Consider the following 13,280-nt stretch of genomic DNA (forward strand, 5'->3'; position numbering starts at 1 on the left):
AACTAGTGAGCTCCTTAACAAAAAGCTTGTTTCAGGTATCAATCAAATAAGACTCCAGAGAATCGCAAATTTTGAGCAACTGCCAGAGCAGCCGCGTCTCGGTTTAGACACCTGAGGATAGGTACACTCTGGTAAAGAATCTGAATCATAAATACAAAAACGCTTTGACTGGAACAAATTTACAAACAATACGTGGGAAGAAATGAGAGAATTAACCCTTTTTGGAGGTAGCTAGTTACCTGGATTTCTGCTTCCTTGGAATATCTAATCACTAGATTTTCAAGCTGAAAAAGGACTAATGAAGAGAGCATTATTGATGAATCAAAGCATAACATGTAAATACCTTTGCCACTACTTGGACACTTTCTATTCTATCATTAAAATAGTCATCAAATTGATATCAAATACATATATACAAGAAGACAAAATAGGATACCAAATTTACCTTCTCTGAAATAGTCTGGTACTTATCCAGTGCATCACCTGTGGTTAACAAAGGCTCCAAATCATTGCTTCCAAGACGATCCGATGCCAAGGCTGGAATAACAGACTGCACCGAAGCCACAGATTCCTTCAGATGTAGAATACCACATAAGGTGATAATTTCACAACAGTAGCAGTAACACTTTCATAAAAATATCACTCACTTTTAAATAATTAGAAGGTCCTGTCAAATGCAATTCAGGTGTAGAAGTGAGGGGGAACGTAGAAACATCATTTTCAAGACTTTGCAGAGTAGGGGCATCAACAGTTGCAATATGAGTGGAAGAAACACTGAAATTCCCATAAAAGGGGAAATATATTAGTTCTTTAATTGAAAGATCATCAAAAAAATTAAAAGGAATAATAAATCAACGAAACCTAGGAAGATGAGATGCATTGGCATCTAACTCCTCATAACCAATTTTCAGATTCTGGGGAATGACACTAATTCCTGCATTTGCAATGCCAGATGTGTAAATGCCAGCAGTTATTTGGTCATATGCAGATGCAAATTGTCGAGAGAGTCCCCCACTGCCAGATGAAGTAATGGGAACAGCAGGTACAACATTTGAACCTTGACTAGACCAATTCTGCCACGGTAACCGAGCAAAATCCTATTTAAAAATAACACAAATATAATCCAATACCCATGTGAACTGAATACTGATTTGATTGATTTTCTGAGGCATGCGCCAAAGCAATCCACCTCATAAACACGCTGCTGCGAGTGTGACAGGCGTCCAGGTTTTGGGTGAAGGGCATACAGCAAAACACCCACTTGACATTGGGCATACAGGCTAGCGTCAAAATATTTGAGACCATCACCCTCTCTATGTTCCTCCTGATAGTAAGTTGCTGGCCAATTTCCCCATCAATAGTTTGAATTGCCTGCCAATGGAATTATGATCCAACAAGGAAACAACAGCAAACCAACGAAGTCAACTCCAATCCAATAATTACTATTGTTGCAAGAAGTCATTGAAGTTATAATACTAATTCATACTATCATTATTTGCCAAAAGTGAATAGTAAGTAGCTCCTGTATATTAGTGAGATAACCAACCCATGACACCTAGCTTCGGCACATAATATTGGAAACCACATCACAAGAAAACAAAGTCCTAGAATTAGTAACTTTTAAGCATCTAGTTTATTGCTATATAGAAAAATCCTCTCCATTTTCTCCGACCATAACTTCCCACCTATTCACCCCCATGTTTCCCTCTTTGATAAGGTTGAACAACGTTCTTGTACGAAAGCTTCTAGTCCATGATTTCAATCAGAAACATGAAACAACAATATATAGCATTCTAAACACAACATTTATCAGTAGAAACAAAAACATGCCAATAAACATTAGATTTCATCAGCTCAGGTACTAACATGAAGACAAGTTTTATCTCAAAGAAAAAAATTGACTATGAAAAAACAAGTAGGCAGAGTAAAGATGTCAAACTTGGAATATTCAGAAACTTTTGTAGTTACAAGGATCATCAATTCATCTAACCTTTTCTGTGGCAGCTTGTTCAATCACTGCACAGCCGAGGTCTAGATTGTCATTGGTCACGAGTTGAATTGCTTGCTCTAAAAGTTCGCTCGATATGCTCAAGCCCTGAAGCAAACCCGCAAGCTGGCTAGATATTGAACCACACAAAGGGTCAATATGATTCCAATAACATTTAAAAGAAGACATGTCTATCCTTACCTTGCATATCACATGTGCTAGACTCCCAGCCAACCTTGCAACCATCAAATTTGCTGCGTGACATATGAGGGTTTCAGCAGGCTCCAAAGTAGTCCTGTCATCTGAAAGAATGAATCTTTTGTTTAGAACCTTTGGAATGCACACTGATACACAATCGTTCAAATGTGTAAAGGAAATATTTCATAAAAGCAAACCTTCAAACAAGTTCCTTTGTTGTCTGAGTTGCAATAGAAACACTTCACTGCACAATGCTGGACACTATCTCTGTGATAGCTCTATCCATGGCAATTGGAACTAAACCAAACAAAAGTTCAAGTATATAACATGAAATACTGATTTTTTATGAAGTAGAATTGAACAATGAGTAAATTCTCCTACCTCTGGAAATTCAAGTACAGGCCCAATGCATGGAGCTTTTTATTGATAATAACTTGTCCATATTAGAGACTGGCACAGGAATCTGAGAAAACCAATATAGAATATATCCGGTCAATAAATATTTACCCACAACAGCTATCCAGCTATGGAAGAAGGAAATAAAAATATAAACAGACCTGGTTAACGGAAAACTGGGACTGTCCTTGAGGAAGACCTTGAGCAGAAGAAAGCTGATCTGTTACTCCCGGACTTGTCAACTTCTCATCGTCAGCCAGTGTGACAGATGTGGTATGAAGACGAGCCGCATACTTATAATACACAATATAAAAGAACCTTAAAAATCCAAAAATAATGTGTCCAAGTTTCATGGAATTTAAGTAACAATCTACAAAGACTCACCTGAGATGTGATATGCGAATGAGCGCCTGGAACTTGGTTTAGTGTAGGTGTTATTCCAGACTTCGCCTCATTTACCATCTGATTACATGTTTCATGGAATTTAAGTAACAACTTCTTGTTACCTCAGATAGCCCAACAACGGACAACTCACTAACCCAATGATTACATTGTTATTTCAGTTCTTTGAGTCTGGAAATATAATCCTGATATGGCTTAAACTTTTTTTGAAAGTTTAAGTCCCACTTCTTCAAATTTTGGTACAACTCCAGCTCCTTCTGCCCGAAGTTCATTGCACGGTCTTCAAACTTCAGTGCCACTGGGCACCCAACATCGAACAGCTCTTGTCCTATTGTCACCACACTAATATCATACAGCTCTTGGTTTCTCCTGAAAACATGATTTGTAAATATACTATTCACACAGCCAGGTTTTTCATCAACTACAATGAAAGGACGTTCTGAGTATGCTAGTGGTTTGTGGTAAGAGAACTTTGAATTTGTAGCCATGTAGCTTATCTCATCTTTATCATCGGCAAGAGAAACAAAATCATCACCAAGAGTTTTAGTATCAGAATCTCTAATATGATCTTGGACAGCTTCCACAACTTTATCACACTCAAGTTTGAAGAGAGAATTAGCTGAGAACTCTTCTGTTTCTTCCAGTTGGAGCTCTCCTTCCATCTTACGTTCATCAGTGCAAAGTTTATGAAAGATGGTCAAAAATTGAGGAGGGAGAAGTGGGCCTACTGGTGCATCAGACGGCTTCACTTTGCGAGACCATTTGTTGCTGCGGCACGAAGGTCTTCTACGAAGAAATGGAAGAGCTTGAAGTTGATCGGGTATGCCCAGGAACTCCAAGGGTTCCTGATGTTTCTCGAGATTCTTGAGAAAATGCATGTAAGGGGAGAAAGCCAATCGCAACATATTTGTTGACAAAGTTTCCCAAATCTTTCTTAAAGCAATATCATGTATGCTTGTCGGAAAATTAATATCTTTCAATATATCAGAAACTGCCATAGAAGATCTCACATTTGAAAGCCCAAAATCTTTCAATGTAGCACATATTTCATGACCCAAATTAAAGTTTGATTCAACCTTAAACTTTTCTTGGTCAGTTTCACTCCTCTCTTCCCTTTTTTCTCTTCTTTTAACTATGTATTGGGCTAGATTATCTTTCAAGTAGGCATTTAGAAATTCAAATTTCAGGTGGTGAAATTTCTTTTCCCCGCCATATTCCGAACAGTCCATCAGATACAAAAGATTGTCCTCCAAATCTATATTTATCCCCCTGTAAGCCATATCCGAACATCTGTGAGATTCCCATGAAACATGGAATTGTTGTGCTTCTAACTTCCCTGATGACATTAGCCTGATTAGTATAAATCCACCAAAATTATAAGGTGTGGACAACTGTGCAAAAAGATTTGCATCAAGAATGCCAAACCCCAAAACTGACTGTTTTTTCTGCCTCCAATCAGTCCAAATGGGGAGAGAGGATTTGAAGAGTTCCTCACTCACAAGGAAACTACCACAACCACAATCACGGCCTGACAATGAAAGCTTGGAAGGGAGTCCCCACGAATTATACAAGTCACAAACTTTTGTAACTTCAGAATAAACAGATTTCTTTCCGTTCATATTAGGACCGTAACAAAAGGTATCAAACTCATTGTCCCAAAATGATCCGAGAAAAATGCAATGACCTGATTCTGATGCCAAGTTGTGCTTATCATTTTCTGCATTAGCCCTCAACTCTGACAATCTAATGACAGTCATATATCGTGGATTCTGAAGACCATGAGCCCACCGTAAGACCGGAACCAGTGGTTTCCGTACATCACAAAGAAGTAGGAGACATCTTGTAGCTACACTAAAGAAAAATCCATCAGAACCTGCCCTTGAAAGTGCTACAAATTCATCATTCTTCACCACCGCTAACGTCTCAAGCTTTAGTAGACAACAGACATTGCACTCCCCAACAGACCTCAAATCAACCAAGAACACCCCTTTGTGATGAGAAACAATAAATATCTTAGGATGCCAACAAAACTCACAAGCAAACCATCGCCCTTCGTTGCGATCTTCTGCCTTCTCCAGCTTGACCTTGTTATTCAAGGAGACATGCATCTTTTTACAAATGATCCTTTTCTTTGCACTAACCAAATGCATTAATTTAGACCTTTTGCCACACAAATAATTAACATCAAATAACAATAAATCTCCATTCTCCAACAACACTAAACACTCTTCCCTCAAATGTGGACTCCAAGAGACACTCACCACTGCATTACCCTTAAACATCTTCGCATTGCCATAGCCCAGATAATCCAAGCAAACAGAAAACTCACTACATTTACCAACAGTACTAATTCCAATTTTATACCAATAAATAGAAAAATTAGTACAAACCATTAAAAACCCAACTACATTATTACGCCTAATAGCATTATTTACATCGCCATCATCATCACCATCATCAACTGGGTTAACCATCAATCGTGTAATTCGCATATGATTATCGCAACCCTCTCTCGCTAACTGGAAAAAATCCTTCATCTTGGAATCAGCACTTAGAATCCCATCTTTAACATGAAATAAGGTAAAGCCAACTCGGTCAAAATTCTCTCCCGTCGGGAAAAATGCAATCAGCGCATTCTTAGAAGGAATTTGGAGTAATTGTAAGGAATTGAAGCCGTGGAAGAGGGAAGAGTGGTCTTGAAGCAGAGGACCAATAACAGAGGAAATAGAGGCGGCGGTGGATGGAACAGAATCACAATTTTGGAGGACTCTGCCGAGTGAGAGGTCAGGGTAAAGTGGTGGAAGGCGAGGTGCGAGCGATGGAGAGTGAAGGAGTTGAGAGGTGGGGGAATTAGGCTTCGGGGTAAAGATTAGGGGACCGATTGGAGAATTGGGGTTCTTTTCTGAAAGAAACGAAGGAGGTGAGAAGGTGGAAGAGACTGTCCACCGGGATTTCCACTCTGTCGTGAAGTCCATAGTTCCGGTGGCTAAGGGCAGCGAACAAGGCGGCGTCGAAGATGTAGTAGGTCTCAGTGCCAAATATGACGAGATGAAAATTTAAATGGATCGGGTAATTTTAAACTCGTTATCCGGCCCTTACCCGTCCGAATACAAAATTTGAATACCCAAATGGTCAAATACGATCCAAACTTCGGGGCGGATACTCACGCACATGCTCTTATTCTTCATTCTTTCGACCAGAAAGAATGAAACCTTACCCTTTTTCTTTTCACAAGCTCAAAATTTTGGTTTTAATTAAATTATTCTTGTTGAAAAATAATATTTAAAATGTGTGTATTGAATATTTGAATGTTGAATATTTGAATGTTGAAAATCAGAATTGTAAAAATTAGAAATTTGTGTATGATGATGTAGGTAATGATGTATTTTATTTTTGGATTATTTTTAAGAAATTCTATAAATAGGCTCACCATTTGTGAAAAAATTCACAATTGAGTAGAGAGAAAAATATTATAAAGTGTGTTGTTTGGTAAATTTTGAGATTTTTACTTTTTACCATAAATTTTTACTTTTTCACAACACGTTATCAGCACGAATCTCTAAAAGTCCTTCGTACTTTTCCAAACTCCAAACAGAATAAAAAGGTAACAAAAGTAATAATATTTATTTTACTGTTATTTATTTATTGTGTATATATTTAATTTATAATATAATGTTATTATTAGAAATAATAAAAATAAATTTTTCAAAAACTTGTTATAAATCCTGAGAGGATGTTAAGACGACATCCCACACTCCCGGTAAGGGATATGACAAGTATAAAAGTCTATAAGGTTTTTAAACAAAATAACTTATGACACTTCATTATAATAATGTGATATGATATACATAATTATTTAAACATGACTAATATTATATACACCATATTATTACCATAAAATTATACAAATACATACATTTATTTTTTTGTATACCAACGGTCATAAACGGTAACAAAACGGTTAGTTTTTGCCCTATAAATATGATCTCACAAACTCTTTCAATCACTCCAACTTTCTCGTATTCTCTAAAAATTATTCTTCGTCAAATTTTCGAAGAAAAAAGAAGATGGCTTTCTCAAGGTTATTTTTAATTATTTTGGTTATCATACTCACGAGTCTTTTATTTATCGGAGAATATCCTCCTCGTGTGTTTTCTTTATTTTTACAAATGCTTGTACTTGTTGTTTATCCATTACTCTGTATTGCAATATTAATTAACTAATAAAATGCATCGTAATTTTTTTTAGTACCACCATGTCAAATTTGACAAAGCTCGAATTTGTTGCGCTCGACATCACGGGAAAAAATTATATGCCATGGACTCTCGATGTAGAAATGCATCTTGAGTCATTGGGTCTAAGCGAGACCATTAAAGAAAATGGTATATCTTCATCACAAGAAAAAGCAAAAGCTATAATATTTTTGCGTCGACATCTCGATGAAGGTTTAAAATGTGAATATCTAATCGAAAAAGATCTCATGGCTCTGTGGACAGGATTGAAAGAAAGATTTGAACATATAAGGGAAGTTATACTTTCGACCGCCCGTGATGAATGGAATATGTTAAGATTCCAAGATTTTAAGAAAGTCAGTGATTATAATTCCGCGATGTATCGAATAATCTCGCAGCTAAAATTTTGTGGGCATGAGGTTACAGAATCGGAAATGCTTGAAAAAACATTTTCCACGTTTCACGCATCAAATATAACTTTACAGCAACAATATAGAGTGCGTGGATTTGCGAGATATTCTGAACTCATCGCCTGTCTTCTTGTGGCGGAAAAAAACAACGAGCTGCTAATGAGATATCATCAGTCCCGACCCACTGGATCAACAGCATTTCCAGAAGTAAATGCTATAAGTAAAAATGAATTTAAACCTGGAAACCAAAATCAAATTCAAAGACAAGGTTTTGGTCGAGGTCGAGGTCGTGGTCGTGGACGTGGACGTGGAATTGGTCGTGGTCGTGGTCGAGGCCGTGGTTTTGAAAACAATAGAGATAGTTATTTTTATAACTCATCTCAAAAGGGCGTCACGAACCACCCACAGAAAAGGCATCATGAGAACATGAGTGTTAATGAAAATCACTCGAAAAGATTTGAAAGTTCTTGTTTCAGATGCGGCACTCCAGGACATTGGTCTCGTATTTGTCGAGCCCCCGAGCACCTTTGCAAGCTCTATAAAGAATCTATAAAGGGGAAAGAAAAAGAGACCAACTTCACTGAACGCAGTGACCGTTTGAGTGATTCAACTCATTTTGATGCTGCTGATTTTCTGAATGATTTCTCTGAAAATGATCAATATGTTGGTGGGATAGAAATGAAAATTATTGATGCTACAGATTTTCTCAATGATTTCTCTGAAAATGAATAATATAGTGGTAGAATATAAATGTACAATAATTTATTTTTCATGTATTCGTATAATAATGTCTTATTGTATAATTATGATATGTGTTATATTTAAATATGTATTGCCAGTAATTTTATTTCATTGCATATTTTTTTGAAGTTCAAATATGAAAAATGCTATGAGCAAAGCTGAAGTTTGCATACCCGATAGTGGTACAACGCACACTATCCTCCGAGATAAAAGATATTTCTTGGAACTAAAACCAACAAAAACAACGGTGAATACAATATCAGGTCCTGTAGACTTGATTAAAGGATGTGGTAAAGCACAATTTTTGTTACCTAATAGTACAAAATTTTTGATCAATGATGCTTGATATTCACCACAATCAAAAAAAAATTTGTTGAGTTTTAATGATATATATTCCCACGGATATGATACTCAAACAATAAATGAAGGGAATAAGAAATATATGTGTCTTACCACATACAAATCAGGAAAGAAATATGTAGTTGAAAAACTACCAATGCTACCTACTGGATTGCATTATACATATATAAGTCCAATTGAATCAAACATGGTAGTTGATAATTCTTCAATACTGATCAATTGGCATGATCGGTTAGGACATCCTGGTTCAACAATGATGCGAAGAATTATAGAAAATACACATGGTCATCCATTGAAAGACCAGAAGATCTTTCAGAATAATAAGTTTTAATGTAAAGCATGTTCTCTTGGAAAACTTATTATAAGACCATCACCAGCCAAAATCCAAACTGAATCACCAATATTTCTTGAACATATTCAGGGTGATATTTGTGGACCAATCCATCCACAATGTGGACCATTCAGATATTTTATGGTATTGATTGATGCCTCCAGTAGATGGTCACATGTATGTTTATTGTCAACTCGAAATATTGCATTTGCAAGATTACTTGCTCAAATAATAAAATTGAGGAATCAATTTCCCAATTATACAATCAAGAAAATTAGAATTGATAATGCTGGTGAATTTAATTCCCAGACTTTCAATGATTATTGTATGTCTATGGGAATCATTGTTGAGCATCCTGTTGCTCATATACATACACAGAATGGATTGGCTGAATCATTGATTAAACGTCTGCAAATGATTGCTAGACCAATGATTATGAAAACAAAGCTCTCTATTTCTATATGGGGACATGCAATTTTACATGCATATCATAAATACTCCCCATTGCAGCTTGCATTTGGTAAAGAACCAGACATTTCTCATCTGAGAATTTTTGGATGTATGGTGTATGTGCCTATTGCACCACCGCAACGAAAGAAAATGAGACTTCAAAGAAAGGTTGGAATTTATATCGGTTATGATAGCCCATCAATCATTCGATATCTTGAACCTCAGACAGGCGACGTGTTCACAGCACGTTTTGCTGATTGTCATTTTAATGAGGAAATCTTCCCAATGTTAGGGGGAGAACAGAAACATACCGAAAAGGAAATTACATGGTATGTATCATCATTATTACATAATATGTACAACAAATTGTGCACTTGCAAAGAATAGCAAATCAAATACCAGATGCATTTGCAGACACAAAAGGGGTAACTAAATCATATATACATGCTGCAAATGCCCCTGCTCGAATTGAAATTCCGAAGAAACAAATTGAAGATACTCATGATGTCATTAAACGCCTGAAGCGTGGAAGGCCAGTCGGTTCCAAGGATAAAAATCCTCGAAAAAGAAAATTCATAGAGAAACACGATGATCACAAAAGAGAAAATGATGTTCCTGAAGAAACACATGATGATGAAAATGTTCTGTCAGAAACACAAATTGACGAGAATCGTGAAATATCTATCAATTACATTAATACTGGAAAAATATGGAACCGAAAATACATAAAAGAAATTGATGATATATTTTCTTATAATGTGGCAATCGACATCATAAATGATAATGAAGATCATGAACCAAAATCTTTTGGTGAATGTAAAAATCGACAGGATTGGATAAAATGGAAAGAAGCTATCCAGGTTGAATTGGATTCGCTCAATAAACGTAATGTTTTTGGACCTATAGTTCTTACACCTGAATGTGTAAAACCTGTTGGATACAAATGGGTTTTTATTCGAAAGCGAAATGAGAAAAATGAAATAGTAAGATATATAGCTCGACTTGTTGCACAAGGTTTTTCTCAAAGGCCTGGAATTGATTATGAAGAAACGTATTCTCCCGTGATGGATGCAATTATGTTTCGGTATTTGATTAGCTTGGCGGTATCTGAAAATTTAGAAATGCGTCTTATGGATGTTGTTACAGCTTACTTATATGGATCACTTGATAGTAATATATATATGAAAATCCCTGAAGGATTTAAAATGCCTGAAGCACAAAGTTCAAAATCCAGAGAATGTTATTCTGTGAAATTACTAAGATCATTATATGGATTAAAGCAATCCGGTCGAATGTAGTATAATCGATTAAGTGATTACTTGATGAAAAATGGATCAATATGCCCTTGTGTTTTCATTAAGAAAACAACATCCAGATGCGTAATTATTGCTGTATATGTTGATGATTTAAACATCATTGGAACGAATAAGGAAATTCAAGAAGTTGTGTCATACTTGAAGGAAGAATTTGAAATGAAGGATCTTGGAAAAACCAAGTATTGTCTGTGTTTACAAATTGAACAAAAAGAATGTAGAATGTTTGTTCATCAGACAAATTATACAGAAAAGATCCTTAAACGTTTTAATATGGATAAATAAAATCATTATGTACTCCAATGGTTGTTAGATCATTAAACATAGAAAATGATCCATTCCGTCCATGTGAAGATGATGAAGCTATTCTTGGTCCAGAAGTACCATATCTAAGTGCTATCGGTGCCCTTATGTATCTTACAAATTGTACAAGGCCTGATATATCTTTTGCCGTAAATTTGATGTCAAGATTTAGTACATATCCAACAAAGAGACACTGGAACGGAATTAAACATATATTCCGTTATCTACGAGGATCGACAGACTTGGGACTTTTGTATTCAAAAGATGCTAATCCAAGTATAATTGGTTATGCCGATGCTGGATACTTATCTGATCCACACAAGGCACGTTCCCAAACTGGATATGTATTTACTCGTGGAGGCACTGCAATTTCTTGGCGTTCACAGAAACAAACGCTCGTAACAACTTCATCAAATCATGCCGAGATTATTGCACTACATGAAGCAAGTCGTGAATGTGTGTGGTTAAAATCAATGACCCAACATATCCAAATCTCATGCGGATTATCATTCGACGAGAAGCTTGTGATACTATATGAAGATAATGCTGCATGTGTTGCTCAAATGAAAGAAGGATACATAAAAAGCGACAAAACTAAACATATTCCTCCTAAGTTCTTTGCATTCACCAAGGAGCTTGAGAAGAATAAATGTATTGATGTTCGTCACATTCAATCAAGTGAAAACTCATCAGATCTCTTCACAAAGGCACGTCCTACGTCAATATTCAGAAAGCACATATATAATATTGGGATGCGCAATCTACAAAATTTGTGAAGAATTGTTCGTGTCAACATGAGGGGGAGTTTACGTGACTGCACTCTTTTTCCCTTACTATGGTTTTTATCCCAATGGGTTTTTCCTAGGAAGGTTTTTAACGAGTCAGTATAAAAACACGTAATGAAGACAATCATTATAATCATCATCACAAGGGGGAGTGTTGAAAATTAATATTTAAAATGTATGTATTGAATATTTGAATGTTGAATATTTGAATGTTGAAAATAAGAGTTGTAAAAATTAGAAATTTGTGTGCGATGATGTAGGTAATGATGTATTTTATTTTTGGATTATTTGTAAAGAAATTCTATAAATAAGCTCACCATTTGTGAAGAAATTCACAATTGAAGAAAAATATTATAAAGTGTGTTGTTTGGTAAATTTTGAGAGTTTGAGATTTTTACTTTTTATCATAAAATTTTACTTTTTCACAACAATTCTCAGTATATTTTCAAAAATAGTTTTCTAGCAAGGTGGTGAATCTCCTCGACTTTAAAATTTTAAACTCATCATCTTTAGGACTCGGTTGCTTGATTCTATGGCAAACGAAGGCCCGAGATCAAACTTGAGCCACTACTAGTACTAACTCAAGGGAATCATCTGCACCGATTTGCACGAGCAGCTTATGCTCAAGATTCCTTGACTGTCAGTACTTTATGTAGTACACTTTGTCGGTAAAATTAATGCATTGGTTGGGCCCAATCATTTTTGAAGGTGTTCGAGGAAAAGTTGAATATTTTTAAAGAGAACTCTTTAAATAAAGCTCTCTCATCTCATTTTATATTATATTTTTATCGAGTTTTTTCTCTCATCTTAAAGCATTTGAGTGTTTAGTTCTATAATATTTGTGAATTATTTATTCTCATTAATTAAGAGAATGTGTTCTCTTTGGAAACAGAGTGATTGCTTGTACACCATAAAATATTATAATAGAATTTTTTTCATCTTATCCGTGACTTTTTATCCTAATAATTTTTAGGGATTTTCACGTAAATTTCGATGTCCATTTTTATACTTTATTTTCATATTATTATCTCAAGTTGTCGTATGTCAGACCAACACATAACACCTTCGCCCCTTCCGATCGTCTCTCATCCGCACGAGCCTCAAGTCATGCACCAGCCTCTTGACTACTTTACCACTCAAGTAGAACAATCTGCACTCACAATAAAAAAAATTTATACATACACATACATTCAATACATACATATTTATACACAGACCATGTAGCCTCCGTGTTCAAAGTCTCGTAAGGTAACGTAATTAAATTATAGAGGTGTACTTTAAATTTTATAAGTTAAATTATAGCTACTTAACCTTCCCCTCCAAACATATTAAAAATTAAAATGGACGATTACCTAAAAATATTTCCTCGTAA

The 13,280-nt window shown here is 35.6% G+C and overlaps 1 protein-coding gene across 2 annotated transcripts; it reads right to left on the bottom strand.

The window, feature by feature from the left end:
- Positions 1-646: 646 nt before the first annotated feature.
- LOC142531671 (uncharacterized) lies at positions 647-6,042 on the bottom strand. 2 transcript variants are annotated; one of them, XM_075637893.1, is made up of 8 exons: positions 2,966-6,042; positions 2,743-2,874; positions 2,567-2,648; positions 2,383-2,482; positions 2,189-2,289; positions 1,991-2,117; positions 862-1,371; positions 647-774 (listed from the first exon to the last, which is right to left on the bottom strand). In XM_075637893.1, exon 1 carries the CDS (start codon positions 5,956-5,958, stop codon positions 3,136-3,138), a length of 2,823 nt encoding a protein of 940 aa, XP_075494008.1. In that variant the 5' UTR covers positions 5,959-6,042; the 3' UTR covers positions 647-774; positions 862-1,371; positions 1,991-2,117; positions 2,189-2,289; positions 2,383-2,482; positions 2,567-2,648; positions 2,743-2,874; positions 2,966-3,135. The 2 variants fall into 2 exon arrangements, with proteins under 2 accessions (XP_075494008.1, XP_075494006.1); XM_075637891.1 differs by lacking the exon at positions 647-774 and having other exon boundaries at positions 1,290-1,371; positions 1,991-2,113.
- Between the last annotated feature and the right edge of the window lie 7,238 nt (positions 6,043-13,280).

The sequence above is a fragment of the Primulina tabacum genome, chromosome 17, assembly GCF_025594145.1.
Source record: "Primulina tabacum isolate GXHZ01 chromosome 17, ASM2559414v2, whole genome shotgun sequence".
Lineage (NCBI taxonomy): Eukaryota > Viridiplantae > Streptophyta > Magnoliopsida > Lamiales > Gesneriaceae > Primulina > Primulina tabacum.